The 20270-nt window shown below is 32.3% G+C and overlaps 2 protein-coding genes and 1 pseudogene across 2 annotated transcripts; 1 reads left to right on the top strand and 2 right to left on the bottom strand.

Annotated features, from left to right (window-relative positions):
- The first annotated feature begins 160 nt into the window (after positions 1–160).
- On the top strand, positions 161–3346 carry LOC25499231 (signal recognition particle 19 kDa protein). Its single transcript, XM_013594410.3, has 4 exons — positions 161–590; positions 747–931; positions 1022–1121; positions 2971–3346. Exons 2-4 carry the CDS (start codon positions 755–757, stop codon positions 3108–3110), a joined length of 417 nt encoding a protein of 138 aa, XP_013449864.1. The 5' UTR covers positions 161–590; positions 747–754; the 3' UTR covers positions 3111–3346.
- Positions 3347–7482: 4136 nt separating this feature from the next.
- LOC25499235 (LOB domain-containing protein 29) lies at positions 7483–8925 on the bottom strand. Its single transcript, XM_013594414.3, has 2 exons — positions 8612–8925; positions 7483–8202 (listed from the first exon to the last, which is right to left on the bottom strand). Exons 1-2 carry the CDS (start codon positions 8891–8893, stop codon positions 7810–7812), a joined length of 675 nt encoding a protein of 224 aa, XP_013449868.1. The 5' UTR covers positions 8894–8925; the 3' UTR covers positions 7483–7809.
- A 4222-nt stretch (positions 8926–13147) lies between these two features.
- On the bottom strand, positions 13148–14325 carry LOC25499236 (malonyl-coenzyme A:anthocyanin 3-O-glucoside-6''-O-malonyltransferase-like; annotated as a pseudogene).
- Between the last annotated feature and the right edge of the window lie 5945 nt (positions 14326–20270).

Here is a 20270-nt window from a genome sequence, read left to right on the forward strand (position 1 = left end):
AAGAATGGAAAACAATTTTTTTTTACCAAAATTAAAACTAAAACTGGCTATATTTGCAGGAACGAAAAACATATTTTAATCTAAAAAAATGAAAAATGAAAAAAGATATCCAGTGCCACATCAACAAATCTGCTGAGTTATTACAGAGGTAAAACAAAAAGATTAAAAACTCATGTTGTCTGGGTTTCCATTCCATCGAAGCAATTATCGCTACCTTTAATTTCTCCATGGACACAACACAAGCTTAGGTGTGTCTATTTCCATTGAAAGCAACAAATGGGCAAATCCATCGATGAGTTTGAAGAAGGGGGAAACCTTGAATTTCAATTGTTTATGTTGATGCAATGATTTTTGGACGATTCATTTAATTTAAAGCTCATTTGTTATGACAATTCGGTGGAAATAAAATAAAATAAAAGAACAGCAAAATCTTCAAAATTAAAACCAGAGTGTGACACGTGTCCAAAAGGGTAGTTTAGGATTTTCCAAAGCATACTCTTCTCTTCTCTTCTCTTGTATAGCAGAGCGGTGCCGCTGCAACATCCGAATCTCGATTCTTTCAGCGTTCAATTCAACCCACAATTTCTGCGGTTAGTGATTTATTTATTATCTCTCAAAATTCTCTTATTATTATATTGCATAGCAGTGGAATCATGCATGATTTAATCGTTGTAATGTCAGTTTTGATTCATCAAATTCCGATGATCACAGTGATAGATCTCATCTGAAATTGCTTCGATTTTCAGAGTGTAAGATGGAAGGTGAATTACCAAGCATAAAGAAATGGATCGTGTTATACCCTGTTTACATCAATTCCAAAAAGACTGTTGCTGAAGGAAGAAGAATCGGAATCTCCAAATCATGCGAAAACCCTACTTGTGTCGAAATTGGGGATTGTTGCAATTTTCTTAAACTTCCATTCGCAATCGAGGTTGCTTTCTTACTCACTCACTCTCTTTTTCATTTTTCAATTCATTATTGGAAAATGTATAATTATTATTATTATTATTGTTCATCACAGCTTGACAAGGCTTACCCTCGTGATTTCATGCAAAGAGGACGTGTTAGGGTTTTGCTCAAAAACGAGGATGGGACTCTCATTAATCCATCCATAGCTTCCAGTAAGTTTTTTTTTTTATATTAATTTTGTATACTTTTATTCATATGTTTATAAATTTAATATAGTTCTTAGCTATCTGGGCATTTTGTATTATCTGACTTTAAACTATTAATTAGTAAAGATCCTGTGCAATAGAATGACCGGAATACCTCAATGGCTGGACCTTATGGTATTTAGATAGTTGGCGTAGATAACATAAGATATGAACATTGCATGCATAAGAGTGATTCTATCATTCCTTGTTTAAGCCAGAGGCCACCCCATTTCCATAAAATATGTGTTCTAACCAGAACATTGTTGTGAGGTGCTATGGTGTTTACTTTGATATCTTCTTCCGACCCTGATGCTGACATCGGTTGGCGTATCGATTGGCACTGAGTCACTAACAACTTATTTTAATTTTTTATATGACAAAGAGATACTGGCTTTAAGTTGGGATGTTTTGTCGACTACATCATCAAGTCTATCTACATTGATTATACTTTCTATACCAGCACTACTTATAATATTCCACTTTTATGACTCTGGACTCAACACTAGATTGGAACTGGTCACTTATAAGTTCTAATTGTGGATGGACTTAGTAGAATTGGAGATTAGAAGTTAGACTTTCGTTTCTGTTCGGCCATTTTATTTAACATAAAAGTAGAAGTACAACAATATGAGTTAATGATTTGGTCACATAGGTGAAGCTTAAAAGCATGATGTGAGAAATCAATTGAAAATATTCTCTTTTCTTTCTTTCTTAGAAATGAAATTGGATCCCAAGACAAGGAATGGAAAAGAGCAGCCATACCTTATGCATGTAACATTATGCATCTTGAGCAACATAGAAGATACGTAGGAACTACATATTTTTGGCATTTTTTATTTGTGATAATATCTACATTGTGATCCTTTTTAAATCTATATTCGAAAGCGTGCTCCAATATTTTGACTGTTTAGGCCAGTGGCACTTTTACAAATTCAAGTTGATTAAGGTAAAAGTACCTTGTTTTACCTAAAGTAGCATGTTCATAAAGCACAAATTGAAGAAGTAGGAAACAATAATTTGCATGGAGATGTTAATAACATCATAACAGAGGGAGATGAGAAACACTATGCAAAACTCTTTCAAAGTTTAATTCACAATAAAGTGCAATATTGCTTGAAATAGTATTCTGAGGCAGCAGTGAATTCTCGTTGGGTGTTTTTCTTCTTAGAGAAGGGTAAAGGTTAAAAAATGGGAAGTAACAATCGAAACCTGTCATCTTGCCATGTAGGTCAATTTTGTAACTGTCTTTTAAAAACAACTACATACTTTATTCTTATTGAACGTCAGTGTAAAACTAGTTTGCACTGACGGTTTGTATTCCTTTTTCTCTAATAATTAATTGTAAGATCTGAAATGGCCTTATCAAACTCTAAAGTGGTTAGTCAGAGAAATTGTGAGACCATGATAATATAACATTGGCTACAAGATTATGCTATTCTTTTTTATTTTCGAGACAGATGTTTAAGCCTGCAGAAATTATAGGATTTAGGCAGAGAGAGAGAGAGAGAAGGAAACTGAAAATAGAGACTAAATATTTTCAAAATGATATTTGGTTTGATGTGATAATCCCATATTTATAACAATATATATTTAGCCCACACCAGAGAGATCATCTATGATATTATAAATTATGATAGCTTATTTCTTATGGTCTTTGTCAATTTCGAGTCGAGAATCACAACTCTTTTGCAAGGATCACATATTAAAAGGATTAGAAAATTATTTTCTTGTTATTTTCTTCAAGATGCATAGATTTAATGAATGTTGAATATACTAGTATCTCATTATCATTTGTTTTGTTTTTATGTCTGTGCAGGAAAGCAACTAATGTTACGTGTTGCAGAGATGGTCCCTAAACACCATGGAAGGACCAAGAAGCAGGAGACTGCATCAACAACAACTGCAACTGCTGGACCTTCCAACAAATCTGGGAAAGGTGGAAAAAAGAGAAGATAATTATGTGTTTGAAAACTTGTTGAACATTTTCATACTGGTGCCTCTCCAAGTATGGGTTTTGCTAAGAGGATGTTTATTACAGTTTCATACTGGTGCATATTATTCAATACAGTTGAAAATATTATCCTAACTAAATTGAAGTTGTACCACTCGGAAATGGGTTTTGCGCATAGGATGTAACATTTTGCTAAGAAGACTTCTTTTCATACAATATATAGTCTTTGTTTTTCTGTTTTTTTTTCTTCCAAAGTTGCAAGAAGAAACACATCACGTTTGGAAGGAAAATGACATGTACTAATGATGACATATAAGTCTTTGTTGCCCAAGCCAAGCAATTTAGGTTGCCCTTAACAGTAGGGACAACCAAGGTTTTGCTACTACAAGACTAGTACTTCAGCCAAAATCGAGTTGATATAATATCCCACCACACAAGATTTAATTCTAGCTCATACCGAGCTTGGCTTAGAGAAAATATTAACTTCTCAATCTGATCCTTAATTTCCTTACTGTCAGAAGTTGATTCCTGCAACAGTCTGAAGTCAAAAAGTAAACCCTCTAATAACTCTTGTTTCCTCTCTTAACTCCTTTTTATGAGCCATGTTTTCATAAAATACACTGGGAAGGTCTGGTTCCTCTTGCACATTTTGGATTAAGAGATGATGGTAATCTATTGTACCTGTACCTTCATTAACCATACTAGGAACAGGTTCTGCAATACTTGAGCAAGTTTTTGGCAAATTATGCAATTCCCTTTGCCTGGCTGATTGCAAGTCATGGTCTACACTATAATTAGCAAATTGACTGACAAGCTCTGTTAAACAGCAACTGTACAAAGCAAAAGATTCAAAACCTACATCCACGGTCTGAGAGCAAATATCTTCTACTGATGACCTGAAGCTGTTCATAAAGTGTAGTATCTCCTCCCACATCAGAAAAACATCATAGTATATTACCTTGAATTTCTTTTCCACATCGGTTTTCATTTGTAAAAAACACTCTTCTAGCGTGGAAATTGTATTTGTCATCTCTATCAAGCTGAAATTGATGTGGTTCAGTAATTGATTCTCTTCCTCTGTATGGTGTAGTGAATATTTAAACTTTTGAATCTGCCATGCTTTCTCTCTCGATTGTCAAGTTTTCACCAGTCTGCTTCCACAGAGCAGTTAATTGTTTTGAATCTTCAAATGCCTTTGTCAAAGCATGTAGTGTAATATCTGCTTCCTTCACTGCTGCATGAGCTTCCATAAACTTGGTTAAGAAGCCCTCGTCAGGCTTAATATCCCTATAGTCAAACACCTGAATTACATACATAGAACTAAAGAACATAAGAGACATGATCATGTTCCTGTCCGGTAAAAACCGTGATGATTGTACATACCTCTGCGTCGCTCTCATAGCCAGCTTCATCTTTCTGCATCCTCAACCATGAAGACGGAGCCACCTTTTCCAGTTCTGTCATTTATCATACATGATTTAGAATTTAGAATTAAATTTCAGATGACTAAGTACAGATGGATGTGGCATATCAAAAAATGTTATTTATGGAAACATGGAATAGTAGTAACAAAACGATACCTTTCGGGTAAGAACATGATGATCCACCATCCAGATTTGTGAGAAGTGAAGACAAACAATTATAGAGTCTTTGGAAACCATCATACGTGTCATTTAATTCTCTCCTCAGACAGGACCTTGCCGCTTGGTTGTAGATTGGCCTTCTCATGAACTCTGCTGAATGTGATGAACTGGACGCATCTCGTTTGATTGAGAATTATAACGCCTCTTTCAGAATTTAGATGCATCTGTTTTTCAGTTATTTCTCCGGTTGCGAGTCCAAGTGACTTGCTACCAGAAGCAACACTCTCAGGTTCAGTTGATAAATCAGAGACTGAAGAACTATCAGTGCTCAATTCATCAGCATCTATGAAATCTTGACACGTCTACGTCTTTGCTAATACAACTCTCTATGATGTTCAATCTTTTATTCATTACAACAAGCTGCTCGTTGGTTTGCAAACACTTGGCAGTTGTCTGCATTTGATGTCAAGGAGTCAACTTTATAACCGTCAGAACTAATATGATGCATCTTTAAATCCCCTATTTCTTTCCTCATTTCCTTTGTTTCTTTGACTATGTCTTGAATCAAATCCCTATAAGCTGAAAAAAGACCCAGGGCACCAGTTTGGAAACCTGCTGTCTGCATTTCTGTATCTACAAAACTGGTTTTTACAGCATTCTCCATCTCCAACACTTCTAGTTTTGTTACCTCAACTTGACCCATAAGATCATTTAGTATTGAATTATATCCAACATCTAGATTCTCAGAAGTAGTACAACTTGCCAATCTGCCTTGCATGTCTAGATTAGGGATGGAAATGTCTTCAGCATCATTATTCATTTTGCTACAAGGAATGCAGCGTCGGCTTGTGTAACTGTTTTACAAAGTTGATTGTTTTTATATTTTATTTCATTTTCCAGGGTCCTTATTATATTGGCCTTCTCATTTAGCAGAACTCTTAATTGAAATGCCTCTTCAATGCCATTTTCTTTGTCTAAATGTTCAAATGCACTTAAGGTTAAAGTTTCTTCCATTAGGGTGTGTTTGGATTGAGGGTTTAGGAAGGAAAGAGACATGAAGTAGACTATAATTGAATATAACAAAGTTTAGAAATAAAATATAAGTGGTAGTCAAAAAGACTCATCAACAAGCAAACAAAGGAAATAGACACAACAAAAATTCGATTTTACGACACTTTAAATTTTTAGTTGCATCTACTTCAAAAATTGGTCTATTTAGAGGATTAAAAATATATATTTTTAATTGCATTTATCATCTCTTGAACTATCGGCATCTTTGATGAGAAATCGACCACACAACAGAATGCCAAATCAAAAGAAGGTTCTTACACAATTTTTCACTTTTCCCAAAAAACAAAATCCTTTCAATAACACAAATAAGTCTTTAGGCATCACCATGATTATTGTGAGCCATTGAAAGATTTTGTTCAATACGGCCAATGTGAACAAATGATCCTCCACATCTTTCTTCCCCAAACACAACATACGTAGCGATTCGAGCCCCCCTTGCAAGAGAACACAGTAACTTACGAAGGAGGCAAATTTTCCTAACAACACTCCTTTATTCGCCTTCGCCAAACTAACCAGACAATACCGGTATGGTGAATTGGTTTGAGTTAATTGTTAAAACACTGAAGCTTACATTATTTTTTATTAATATGATAAAAGAGAAAATATAGTAGCATGACAACTAACTAATTAATATACTAATATTTGCCTATGCAAAAAAAGAAAAACCTTGATAGAGAAAGGAGTAGAGATGGTAAGGTGATAGATGTGATATGTTAGTGGTGTAATGGAGAGAGAGAGATAAAGAGAAAATGAGTTCTTGGATGAGTGTATGAAAATTAAAGGTGTACATATATTGTTGATTAATCAATTGTAGTGTTTGGCAAATGTATATTTGCAAATGGATCCTCTCGTATGATTTTCAAATGAGAGAGTAAACAAATCATTTATAAGGAGTGTCAAACACTACCTTTAAAGTATGATTGTGGTCGTCGTCGTTGTTGTGATATGCATTTGTGACGTAAAATAATTTTAAATTTTCACAAATTATATGATACACCGTGCCAACTTACTATTTACCATAGTAGAGTATCAGTTTGCTCCGTCAATACTAACTGGAAGAGGTGCTTGAAATAAACAATTGAGAAACTATTAAAGGTAAGTTTTTTCATTAGATCTAAAGCAGGTTGAAATTTGAGGTTATGGAATTTTAATTTTTAACTATTGGTGAGAAGATTTGAACAAACATTACCAAAATCGTGTGATGCAGTTCCGATGCGACCATACACGTGATTGAAGATCACAATGCTATTGTGGTGCAATGTCATTGTGGAGTCTAACACAACAACAATATTGTGACCGCAATTACGGATGCAAACCGTAATTTGAAATCATTGATATATGAAGTTTGAATGTTACTAAGAACTCACACATCATTCTTTCACATGAAAATCACACTTAGAGAATCCATTGAAATATATTTTATAGTTGCATTAGTTATGAATACCTAAACAACATGTGTTCCTTTGCCATCATATCCAGGCATCTTCCCAAAATAAGAGTAATATTACCTTTAGTCCATATGGGTTTCTGAAATTAATATATCACCTACTTTGGGATTACCATCTCCTAGCTATAGTCTATTCCCAATATTTGTAACAGCAAATTAACCTATTTAATTTGAGAAACCAAAGCAAATGTCAGAAAAAAGGACATATCCAGGTGTGGATCTATTAGGTCAAAATTTAGGATATTTTCTAGGTCTATATATAAACAAACCCCAAAATTTGTCATACAAAACCATTGTTTTATCTCCAAGCTAGAGTTACACTTTATTATTCTAATAAATGCCAATATATATTACACTAGAATCAGATTAAACAAACACTAGCTAATTGGGTAGATTTTCATTCCAATTATATGTACGAACACATCTAGGCTTTCTAAGCTTATTTATAAAATTATACTAACAGAGATATATATATATATATATATATATATATATATATAGCAACAGATTAAAATTGATAAAGTCTTCTTCACCAATTCTTTCACATAGACTGATCTGATCTTTCATAGAGCTTACTCAATTGTAAGTTACCAAATTAGCCACTTACTGATAGGTCCACTGTCTTTGCATGTTGTCAAAGGACATTGAATTATTACATCGCTCATCAAAGTTAGAAAATGATGGGATGCTTTCTTTCAATATGGTTCCTGAATTTTCATAGTTTCCGATAGGGTTTAGATCCATGAGAGTAGTGGTAGTCCCATTATAATATTGTGTTGTTGATGAGAGATCATCAGTAGAAGAAGAGAAATCGGGAAGAAATTGAGAACACATGTTGGAATTTTCCATCTGGAACCAACTTTGAAGATCTTGAGGGAGAATATTAGTAGGTTTTCCAAAGTTCTTCTCATTAGGGTTTTCAGAATTTGGGGCATTGAGACACCTTTGAGCTGCTTGCTCTCTCAGAAAAGCTAGCTGTGCTTGTAAATTGACCACCTACAAAGATCAGGAAGAAGAAAATGCATTTATTAGTTAATTCACCACCTGCATAGATCAACACAATGCTTATGTATTTTTTCTCTTTTAATAGCCAAAATTTTATTAGAAACTCAAACCAGTGCATTAATAATACACCAACTATATTAACTGCGCGAATTTGACAGAATAACAGTTTGCCACGTCTTGGTTTCGGCAAAAACTACTACACTTTGAATCTTAAACAAAACCTCGATGCCATCGTGATTTTGTCAAATATATTTATATAGTCCAAATATGTGCCAAAGTCTTACAGATCACTATTGTTAATTAATTAATTTAAATTCTTCTTTGCAATTATGAAGAGAAAAAAAATGTAAACGTATACCATCTAGGGTTTTCAGTTTAAGATCACGAGAGATGAACAAACCTGTTGCTGGAGTGCAAAAATATGGGCAACACATCCATAAATTGGATCTTGAAGTCTAGCTTGAGCTTCATAAGAGATTGTGACTGCAGCTTCACAACGATCGGTCACAGGGAGGTGTGCAAGAAGCTTTGAAACATTACTTGCACCAAAGACCTTATGAATAGCTGCAAAATGGGTAGCACCTTGTTCATGGCAAAAGTAAGGTGCAAAAATACAACCTCTAACACATTTTCTCCTCAAGAATTTGCAGGCTCCACAAGGAGAACCAGAACCAGTCATCATGGCCGTAAGAATTTTTGGTTGTTTCTGGCTCTCTTGTGCTAATCATAATCATTTATCACCATCTTTATAGACAAAAAAAGAATTAAACAAGAGGAAAGGGAAGATTATTAGAACGATGAATATTTAATTTCATAAGGTTCCCTTAATGGCCTACATGTTAATTATTTTATTTCATATAAAACTATATCACCAAAATTTTATTTGTTAGAAAATGAGATTCTTATTTAAAAACATCCTTATGTGACAAAATTAAGAGATAGCATTAACCAAACCCATTTTGTTTGATGATTGGATCTAGCTATTGGCTCTTGTCTTTTCTGTTTCTCAAGAATTATGTATATAGGGTACCTCATATATGATAGCCGCAACGTTTTCAATTACTACTTTTTTATTTATTCTTTATATAGATACACTTGACCAGGAGAAATTAATATGGCAATGGAATAAATAAGCAAGTAGGTTAAATAATAATAACTGTATACCAAGCACCTCTAAAAAAAATTGTATACCAGGTAAGAATTCTTTTTAAAGCAAAAATTATTGTTACTATTAAAAGATAGCTCAACGGTACTCCAACTCATTATATTGCATAGAAGTAAGAAAGACTTTGCATTCAAGAGTGTGCGAGTCATTTATTTGTCACTTGCACGTGACTTTGATATAATTTATCTATGTCTTGTGTAAATTTGGTATCCTCTTGCGCGCGCAACTGCAGAGACTAATTTCACAAGGCTTTTGAAATCTAAATAGAGAGCAAACTCTACAAAAAAATAACGTTGTTGTATACCTAAAGTTAGATTCAAACCAGGAATCATTTATTTCTTTTAACTTGGTTTATTGACCCGCTATGTGGATTATTAATCAAGTGGCTATGGAAATTAATTAGGATAAATTAGGAAAGTAAGTTCGAGTTAGTTAAGGCACCAATTGGTGCCATAGCTGTGTTTATCACGTGTTTGTGAGTGTGTAGGAATTCCCAAAACAAAGAGTTGTTGCACATGTTGCCTAATGCTAAGAAGGAAGAGGTTAATTTTGTGGTGAAATGTTGACTTAAAAAGAGGGGTGGTTTACTCTAATTATAAATAGACTTTTTTTTACCTCATTGTTTGATAGCACTAAAAGAGAGAATTTTTAGGGAAACTTAAGATCTAAGTGTTGAGATATTTTAAGTGAGAAATCAGGGTTATGAAACACATTTTAAACAAAGACTTCATTTGAGGAAGGATTCAAAAGTTTTCTCTCTTGTCTTTTTGAGGATTGAGAGAAAGGAACATAAAGGGGTAGAAATTAAGATTTAGTGATAAAGCTAATTTCTTGCAACTTTTTTGCTTCTCTTGTGACTCATTCATATATAGTGGATTAAGGAGATGCTCTCTCCTTTAGACGTAACTCAATTTAGACTGAACTAAATATTCAATCTAGATGTATTTGTTCATCTACTCTCTTTATTTTTGTTCTTTGTTTTGATTATCGATTTGCTATACATTTTGGGTGCTAGATTTGTTCTTGGTTAAATATTGTTACTTGAATGTTTTATTTTTAGTTATCATTGTTATTTACTTCACATATTGTCTTGTTGGGTTTGCACAAGGATTCGAATTAACAACATTTTTTTAAAAGGCTAAAAAAAATTCTTTTAGCAGTTATGCACCAACATTTTTTTACTATTAGGTCAAATTTATTTAACTTTTTTAGCAATGCTCTACACTTCATGGGGTCTAATATTCACATTTAATCAAATTTGTTTAGATTTAAAAAAAAAAAAAACAAATATTCATTCAAACTTAACCAAACCACAAATTATTCTAATTGGAGGGAAAAAAATTATAAAAAAATTCTTTTTTTATTTCAAAGCCAATCTAAACCGTATCATGGATATCCATAGAGTACTACTTAGACTCATCAAATTCAAGAGATATACCATACTTTTTTGTGTGTTAATTCTCTGATTCTCAAAAGAGGAAGCTTAATTAGTAATTCGAAGTTCGGTCGAAAGTTATAATGCCTATATTTGTATCCAATCATTATATATGTATTAGAGGACCTTAGATAATGATTAGATGGTTGAATACAAGTTTAAACAAACAGTTAATATGGCAGAAACGGTAAAAAGGTCAATAATCTAGGGATAATATTTCATGTACACCTTTTTTTCCATACATACATTATACCACCCCATGTGAGAGTGTGTGAGAGACAATAAATGTGAGTTTTTTTGTGTGTGGGGATCACATGGACACATGTCATAATTATGTATGGGTGTTCAAGTGGTACATGCCACCTAAGGTGGTCTATGTATCATTACTCATAATCTAGAGACACACTTTCCTCTTTGAGGGACTCTAGAGGTAGTGGGGACTTGTGTTTTCAATGAACAGACACCAATTATTTTTGTTAATATGAATGATTATAAATTAAATATGATAAACTATTGATCAGTCCTATTGGATTCTTATTAAGGGAATAATAATTGTCCTTTAAGTACAGGTAATCAAAATGTAAAGCAAGCACACAAAAGACACAGAAAAAAAAAAAAAAAAAAAGCAGATTATTCAAAAAAATGAATGAAACAAACGATGGTGACAGTAGTTTAGGTTATACAGAAGCTAATTAAGACATGGTGGGGCGAGGATATATGTTTTATTTCCAGATTTGAAATTGTTTAAGCCTTGCTGGTCATTGTTTGTCGAGCAATACCATATGTATTTAGTTATCATTATCAAAAAAATATTATACATGTACTCTTTAAAAAAATTCAGTCACATATTTGTGTCGAGTATAAGTACGAACATGTAGACCCTCTCAAATGTGAATTGGCCAATTTTCAATACTAGCTTATAATGACATTCTAACAAAAGTTCACAAAATAAAATTAATGGATGTATATATCTTATTGAGAAACATATATACGATTCAATATAATTGAGAGAAAATTAAAATGAGAAATTTAGATATTTGGCATATGGTGCTGGTTTGGAAGAATGATATAGTTGGAGCCTGTATGAAATTTAATATATATGTAGAGTAGTATCTTATAATTTCCCTAACTAATCAATTAAATTATATGAATATGAGAACTTTTTATTAAATCTTAATGGCAACATTAGTTAACAATTTCTGGTTTATGTAACATATTTTGTCATTTTCAGTATCTGATTTATGTAACATATATGATATTTTCCTCAAATTAAGAGGAAAGGTTGTGTCCTTCGTATGCTTGTTTGTTTGCCACTTACGCATGAAGAGTTCTGGTTGGCAACAGGACGTACGCATGTGTATACACCAAAAAGTATATCCTTTTTTTTTTTTTTTTTTTGTTAAAATATAATTATCCCCATTACCATTAGACATTTATCAACGTGGGGTTCAACAAATTATATTTTTCAAGAGAAGATAACGTTGGCATATACAATTTCCTAAACATTTGACATTTGTCTCAAGTTTTAAATAAAATTATAAGGACCATTTGATATTGTCTAGCTAGAACTAGAAGCTTTCCAATGTTGTATTATTTCTTCACTAATTAGTGTATTATATATGCCTTAGCCTTTCTTATATGATGATGATCTTGCGAAGCATATCTTTATCATGACATTATGCTTTGCTATGGATTTTATGGTCTTCCCATTCGAAGACACATGAATTCAAAATAATTTCCATAACATAACACTTTCCAAGTGACTTTTTTTGTTTCTTCTTCTTCTCCAAGTTCACATGACCCAAAGTGGATCATCACAAAGCTATTCATTTGAATATTAAGTATTTCACTCAAACTTGTTCATGTTGTATTAAGTGTGTATAATTAATTAGTTATGTCATATGGAGATAAACAACATCCGTAAACAAAGGAGGAAAAAAACAGGCCAGGAGATTGATAAAATAATGGCTTAAATATTAAAAAGGTCCCTGTAAGTTAGCGCGTTTTTGGTTTTAGTCCCTGTATCTTTTTTGTTGCGAAATAACCCTTGTATTTTCTTAACTTTTTTAAATTGATCCTCACCGTCAGTTTCCGTAAAAAAAAAAAAAAAAAAAGCATTGTTGGCTAACGGTCGCGTACGTGGCACTTGATGAGATTGCAACTGCTCTTAGTAGAGGGACTAAAACGAAAAACACATTTTTACATAGGGACTAAAATTAAAAAAACGTAATCATCAAATTTTTGAAATTTTAAATCCAATCTTTCCACCTTCCTCTCTTTGTTTTTTTCTCTCTTCTTCATTTCTTCCATGCCCAGCCTCCCATAGCTTGCGCCCTAACAGCAAAAACTCATTTTCTTATACCAAATGGCATCTCATTCAATTTGTCAGGGTGTTGTTTGCTTGAGTAGCAGCTTGAACTTGAGTATATCATGAACTTGGGATGAATATTTTTGAGCAAAATATTCATCTTCATCATCGTATCTATGTATTGCTTTAACTATACTAGCCCAAACGAAAGCACAAGTTACGACAAATTTAGATAGAAATTGTTGCGCGTTGATTTCCTTATCGTTGCCATTTTTCTTCCATTGATTCAGTGCATATTTTTTCATCCCCTCAATTTCTTCTTTTTCAAAAACAATAATTGTTTTAACAAAATCTTCATGTTCTTTGGTGATTTGAGTTTCAGCAATGAGTCTAGGCTTCCATGATTTTCTCATTGTAAAATGGTCACTGAAGAAAACATTCTCAAGTCCTTTTGGTCCCTCAAAACTTCTCTGTCAAAACAAGGTAGTGACTTCAATTCAACTACATTTCCTCCTTGATGGATAAAAGACCAAGATTTCATGAAATGATTGCAACTATTATCATCCATCACGTGGCAATATGTGATGCCAATGCAAATACCATGGTCAGGAAAAACTGTGACTTGCAAAGCTAACAATGGAAGGATGAATGTGTCATTTTCAATGTTATCATCAAACTTGTTTTTGTGTGTTAATTTTGGAACAAGGTGATTAGTTTATTTGAGATTTTTTAGGTGTTGTTTGGTGTAGAGAATAAACGGTTTTTGTCAGGATGGTATAGAAATGAGATTTCCGGCAAGAGGGAAGAAATGTTGAAGAGTAAGAGAAAGAGATTTTTTTGAGAGATGGAAGTGTTGTTTTGCAAAAATGGTTGGTTGAATAAGCAAAAGGGTCGAAGAATATGCATTTAACGTAGACTGGACCAACAAAATGCAAGGCAAAAAATGTTAGAGGAAGATAAGTTGTTGTTGTTTTTGTTGTTGCTCAAAAAACAAGAGCTTGCTCAATAAGGAAATGGGTTTTTGATGAGCTTTGAGAGGGTGGACATGGAAGGAATGAAGAAGAGAGATAGAACTGAGCAAGGAAGAAGGTGGAAAGAATGAATTTTAAATTCCAAAATTTGATGATTATGTTTTTTTAATTTCGTCCCTATGTAAAAATGTGTTTTTGGTTTTAGTCCCTCTACTAAGACCAGTTGCCAATTCATCATGTGCCACGTATGCGTCTGTTAGCCAACAATGCATTTTTTTGACGGAAATAGACGGTAGGGACCAATTTCAAAAGGTTAAGTAAATACAAGGGTTGTTTCGCAACAAAAAAAGATACAGGGACTAAAACCAAAAACGCGCTAACTTACAGGGACCTTTTACTTATTTAAGCCTAAAATAAATTGCTTCATATTTGTTGCACCAAAGTGTTTTTTTTTTGTGAACAATTTTTATTTTTTAAGTAATTTAGTAGTTAGAAATTTTCTTCTAAAATAAATAAGTAAAGAATCCGAATTTTAAACTACAACTTTAACGTATTACAATGTTTTTATCAATCGAGTTATGTTCATGAGTATTTAATTATTTATTTTTATAAAGCAACAAAATAAAAATAAAAATGTACTCTAGCTTGTATTCATTGCACCAAAGTTAATTATCATTCACTCATCTAGCATTCATTAATGAAGTGATTTAATTAATGTCCCACACTCTGCTTCTGCGTGCACAATTTTGTCTGTATCGGCTGGCAAAAGACAGAATAATGAAGAGTGTTTTTTGAGAGAAAAAATAATGAAGAGTTAAATATATCAATTTTTGGTCTCTCTAAATTTTTTATTACAAATTTTAGCCTTTGCTTTTTAACAAATATTTATGTTGCATGTTTCAAATGACTTTTTTTTGAAGATATATTATTAAGACCTTAAAATTTTATTAGTTTAATAAATTAACTATTTGATCTCTAAGTAAATAATTTAATCGTTAATTTGAAGTTATAGATAAATTAATAAAGGTTAAATAGTTAACCTCTCAAAAATTATTAAATAGTTACATGATTAATATAGTGAAATTTTAATGTTTTATCAATGTAATGTTATAAAAAAAATGTTTTTATCAATTCCGAGTGAATTATGACAATATTCAATATGTTATCCTTAAAAAAAAGACAATATTCAATATGTTATAAAAATGAAGTTTTCATTATTGGATTTTTCTAACCTATGCAATGTTGCACAGGATAAGAAGCAATTAATGCACTTTTTTTCTCTCTCTTTTATTAACTTTTCTAACCCATTTATATGTCTTATTAATTAGCTTTATGAATTTTCACCATCACAGTCCCATCGTTACAATTCACTGTAATGAGTGCAAACAAGGGAAAGGTCATGTGGCTAGGAAATCAAAATTAGGAGAATTTTGGAGTCCATTAGATTAAACAGAATTCAGGGAATAGAACAATTGGTGTCGGAGTCGTGGAATGTTATGTCATTACTCATTTAGTAGCGGTGGGTTTAGAACATGGATGTCATCAAACTTGAGTTGTCTTTTATGTTTGAAGTGTAGCTCTTGTTTCAGGAATTTGTGTTATGTTCTTTCCCTTTGAGACCATGGGCCAAGAACTGCAAACGTTCACTTCTCTAATTCTGTCTCCGGCAAAAAAAACGGCCACAAAGGATTGAACCACCACTAACAACAAGATTTATTCTAATGGAAGTTTTATTTTCAATTGGACAAAGGATCTTTTCAATTACAAACATTCATCTTCTTCGTATATTTCAACACTGTTTTTTTTTGTTGAAGAAAATAAACCTGTATATGGCATCCAGTTTCAAGAAATGAGCTCATTAATATGATATAGAAAAGGCCATCAAGGTTAATAAGAGAGAGAAAAGAAATGCATTAATTGCTTCTTATCTACACAGGTTAGAAAAACCCTTCATTATTTATAACATGTGCAACATTTCATTTTTTTTTTAAGGAAACATTTCATACTATGTTAAAACAACTAATAATAGTAACTTTTTTTTGAAAAACAACAATTATTTATTCAAAAGTTTTATAGTATGTTATATTATATGTGCAAATTCCAATACAAAATTTTTATTTTTATTTTTTAACATGTGCAAATTTACACATAATAGAAAAACTCAGAAAAACTCTGTATAATTTTGTTGGAGGAAATTGTGGGACACATAATGTGAATTGCATCTTCCAATCAGATTTTCTTCATATGTAAGAGTAGTCGAAGATTGGACTCTTATCCATTTATTTAAGAAGATTTATTCCTTGACCGTCTAGAGAAGTCTATTGTTGGTTATTATCCACTATATTTTCTCCACATATGTACAATCTTGCACGAGGGTTTAAAAAAAAGTACAATCTTGCACGAGATATTTACTGGTTCGTCGATCAATAATTCTCCACCATAACCATCACATTTGTTTTAAGATGATAAAATCATACAAAGTGAAGTGCATGTTCTGAAAGATTGTACGAACTTTTGCATATTTTGAGTGCATATGGAAATCTCGAATCTGTTTTAGCTCTTTTCTCTTCTGGCAGTAGCTTCAAAGGAAGAACATGGTACACTTTACAGGGAAAATTTACGTAACAAAACTTTTTTTTTCCCACATGAAAAAACCTCTTTTCGCACACGAGTGGCACTATTCTTTACTATTTTGTTTTCTAGCCCGTGACAATTATATAGTTTTTTTTTTGTTGTTGAAAGAAACAATTATAATGTTGTTTCCTGCCAAAGAATCAATCTAATGCTGGCTGCATATGGTTATTATCATAAATTAAAACAAATAAAAAATGACAAAATTACGAAAGCAGAGTAATTGCAAAACGATAAAATAAGGGTCAAGTTCAAATTCTTCAACATTCAATACAAACCTAACTAACGGAGCTGACAAGATTTATAAATTACTAGAATAAAAAAGTAGCATCCAATTACAGTTCTCTTCTTCCTAATAAAACAATTTCAATTTCCTAAGGAAATTAGATTGGGGAATTAGTCATTTAGTCCCTGAATGGGAAAGAAGTAGTCACTTTAGTTCGTGAATGTAGAGAAATTGCAAAACAGTCCTGGATGTAGACTCTGTTGATCAATTTTTGGGACTAAAGTGACTAACAGAGTCTGCATTCAGGGACTAAATTGACTAACAGAGTCTGCATTCGAGGACTAAATTGATTAACAAAGTCTACATTCAGGGACTATTTTGCAATTTATCTGCATTCAGGGACTAAAGTGATGACTCATTTCCTATTCAGGGACTAAAGTGATTAATCTCCCAAATTAGATTTAATTAAGGCAAGTTTAAGTGGGGTTTCTCAATTTCATTTGAAAATAATTCATCTATGTTATAAATTCTAACTGAGCTTATAAAAATGTTGAAATTGTTAGATTGAACATAGTGATTAGGGTTCGATGGTGAGTAATCTTGATTTTTGAAACATAAGAGATTTAATTAAATTGATCACCCGATAGATAGGATATGCCTCATATAATCGAAAATAAAAGTTTCTCCACAAATGGTAGGACCAGGGGCGATTTTACCCCCAGTTAGCCCGGGCATGCGCCCAGGCTCAACCCATAATTTCTTTATATCGCTACAAGAAATTTACAAGAAATTTGACTTTTAGTGACGGCCAAAATCCGTCACTATAGGACAAATTTCCGTAGCTAAATCTGTCTATCATTGCTAAATGAGTGTCACTGCAAGTTTTCCACTTTTACCTACGGAAAAAACTATAGGTAATTCTAAGTAGATCATTTTAAAAACATTATAACCTCTACCGGGGTTTCTCAATTTCATTTGAAAATAATTCGTCTATGTTATAAATTCTAACTGAGCTTATAAAAATGTTGAAATTGTTAGATTGAACATAGTGATTAGGGTTCGATGGTGAGCAATCTTGATTTTCGAAACATAAGAGATTTAATTAAATTGATCACCTTGGTAGATAGGATATGCCTCATATAATCGAAAATAAAAGTTTCTCCACAAATGATAGGACCAAAGGCGATTTTACCCCCCAGCTAACCCGGGCACGTGCTCGGGCTCAACCCATACTTTCTTTGTATCGCTACAAGAAATTTGACTTTTAGTGACGGCCAAAATCAGCCACTGTAGAGCAAATTTTCGTAGCTAAATCTGTCTGTCATTGTTAAATGACTGTCACCGCAAGTTTTCCACCTTTACCTACGGAAAAAACTGTAGGTAATTCTAAAGAGATCATTTTAAAAACATTATGACCTCTACTTACAATTACGATTGTCACTAAAATTTATTATTGTTTTATTTTGTCCATACTCCATAAAATTCCTAGCTACGTACTTGGTAGGAGAATGCAAGAGATTTGTTGTGGTGTCAGATGGAACTTGAAATTATTCCTGAACAAGAAGCTAAAATAACCTACAAGTCAAGATCCATATAACGGAAGCTTAGGTCTGAGAGGAATATTACACCATATAGTATTTCTTAATTCAATTATGCCACCTAAGCCCAAAGTTTTGAAAATTAAATTGTTGTCATTTTGCAGCACTCTGCGTCAGAAAGATAATGCTGACTATTGTCTTAGCAATTAGACCAGTCAACACAAAGGGTTCAATATGGGGCCACTGCACGTGTATGGATGATTGTCATATACTATCTAGCTAGATTAGAAAATTTTCAAATTAAGATTAAGATGCAATTCCTCTTTGTCTTGTTCAATATTCTAAACAAAGAGTATAAATAAATAACTTCTACATCATGTTGCTTGTTAGTGTTGTTTTCTTAACTATACGATTACTTCTTGCTTAGCACTATCAATTAATTATCATTCTTTTGTATTAATGTTGACTAGATACTCATACAATTTTTACTTTATAGATGTATTGGGTTTATGTATGAGCTAAATGTATATTTATAAGACAGCTCCTTTATATCTTCAACAAATGACATCAGAGTTTTGATTCAATTTAATGGTAGAGTAAGAGTGAGATCTTTAATGTGTTGAATCCTCGTATCAAAAATCATTGTGATAATATAGTCAAGAGGCATGTTTCGTTGGTGATAATAGTATTGGTAAAGGATGTGAGATATTCATGCTTGAGAAGTAAATTACTTGGTTTAATGATAATTTTTAGTCTTACATTAACTATAAGAGACATCTATATATTTTATCTCTCTCAAAAACAAAAACAAAAAATTATATATTTTATTTTAGGGTTTTTAGTATAGATGTTATGTCAAAATCTCTTAGTAATCTTTTTAAGAGATCTCTTAAGAGTCCTAGACTATTGTATTCGTTAATATTCTCAACATTAATGTGTAACATGGTTAACTTTTTAGTTGCATCATCAACTAATTACGTCCATATCTGATAAAAAAAAAATATAACGATGAAATCTAGAAGCAAACCCCTCCTAGAGATCAAAAAAGTACAAACTACAAAAGAACACAATGTTGCTTAATGATTGAGACACAACTTCATTTTTCATTATAAGATATAGGATGTAACTAGTATCAGTGTACCATATTAAACACATTAGCTAATTTATTCACAAGTGACTTTCATATTTTAAAATTAAATCAATTAATGTAGTTTGAACAGGGAGCAGTTGTTAAAAATCGAGCCTTGATATAGGGATTGTTGAACCTATTAATTTAAATAAATTAAGAGAGCAATGAGGCATAGCTTTGTTATCATTTCAATTTCAAAAGTCTTAACAATAATATGCAGCTAATTTGTCTTGTCTATTTAATAAAATAAAATAAATCAACAGGGCAATTCCCAAATCGAACATTAAAAATTTAACACATCCAAAGAAAGTATCAAGCTCCTATCGGCCTGCAAAGAGGAGAGAATTGGGATGTAATTTTAAATTATCAACGTGAGTCGAGTCAGTCTTGTTCTTGTAAAGAGGGTAAAGTCCAAGTCTATAAATATTACTAAGCCGTTTATCAACCTTGTCAAAGATGAAATTGAAAAGTATTCTAAGGGATACTTTTATGGAAGAGAAAAACTAAGGATTTGAAAGTTGATCATAATTTTTTTTAACTACATATCCTTAAAATTTAGTCTAATTATATTTACATGTTTCTACTTATTTAAAAGTGTGATTGTAACACATACTGAGATAGAGAAGATTGAGAATCACAAAATAATTCTATTTAAA

The sequence above is a fragment of the Medicago truncatula genome, chromosome 7, assembly GCF_003473485.1.
Source record: "Medicago truncatula cultivar Jemalong A17 chromosome 7, MtrunA17r5.0-ANR, whole genome shotgun sequence".
Taxonomy (NCBI): domain Eukaryota; kingdom Viridiplantae; phylum Streptophyta; class Magnoliopsida; order Fabales; family Fabaceae; genus Medicago; species Medicago truncatula.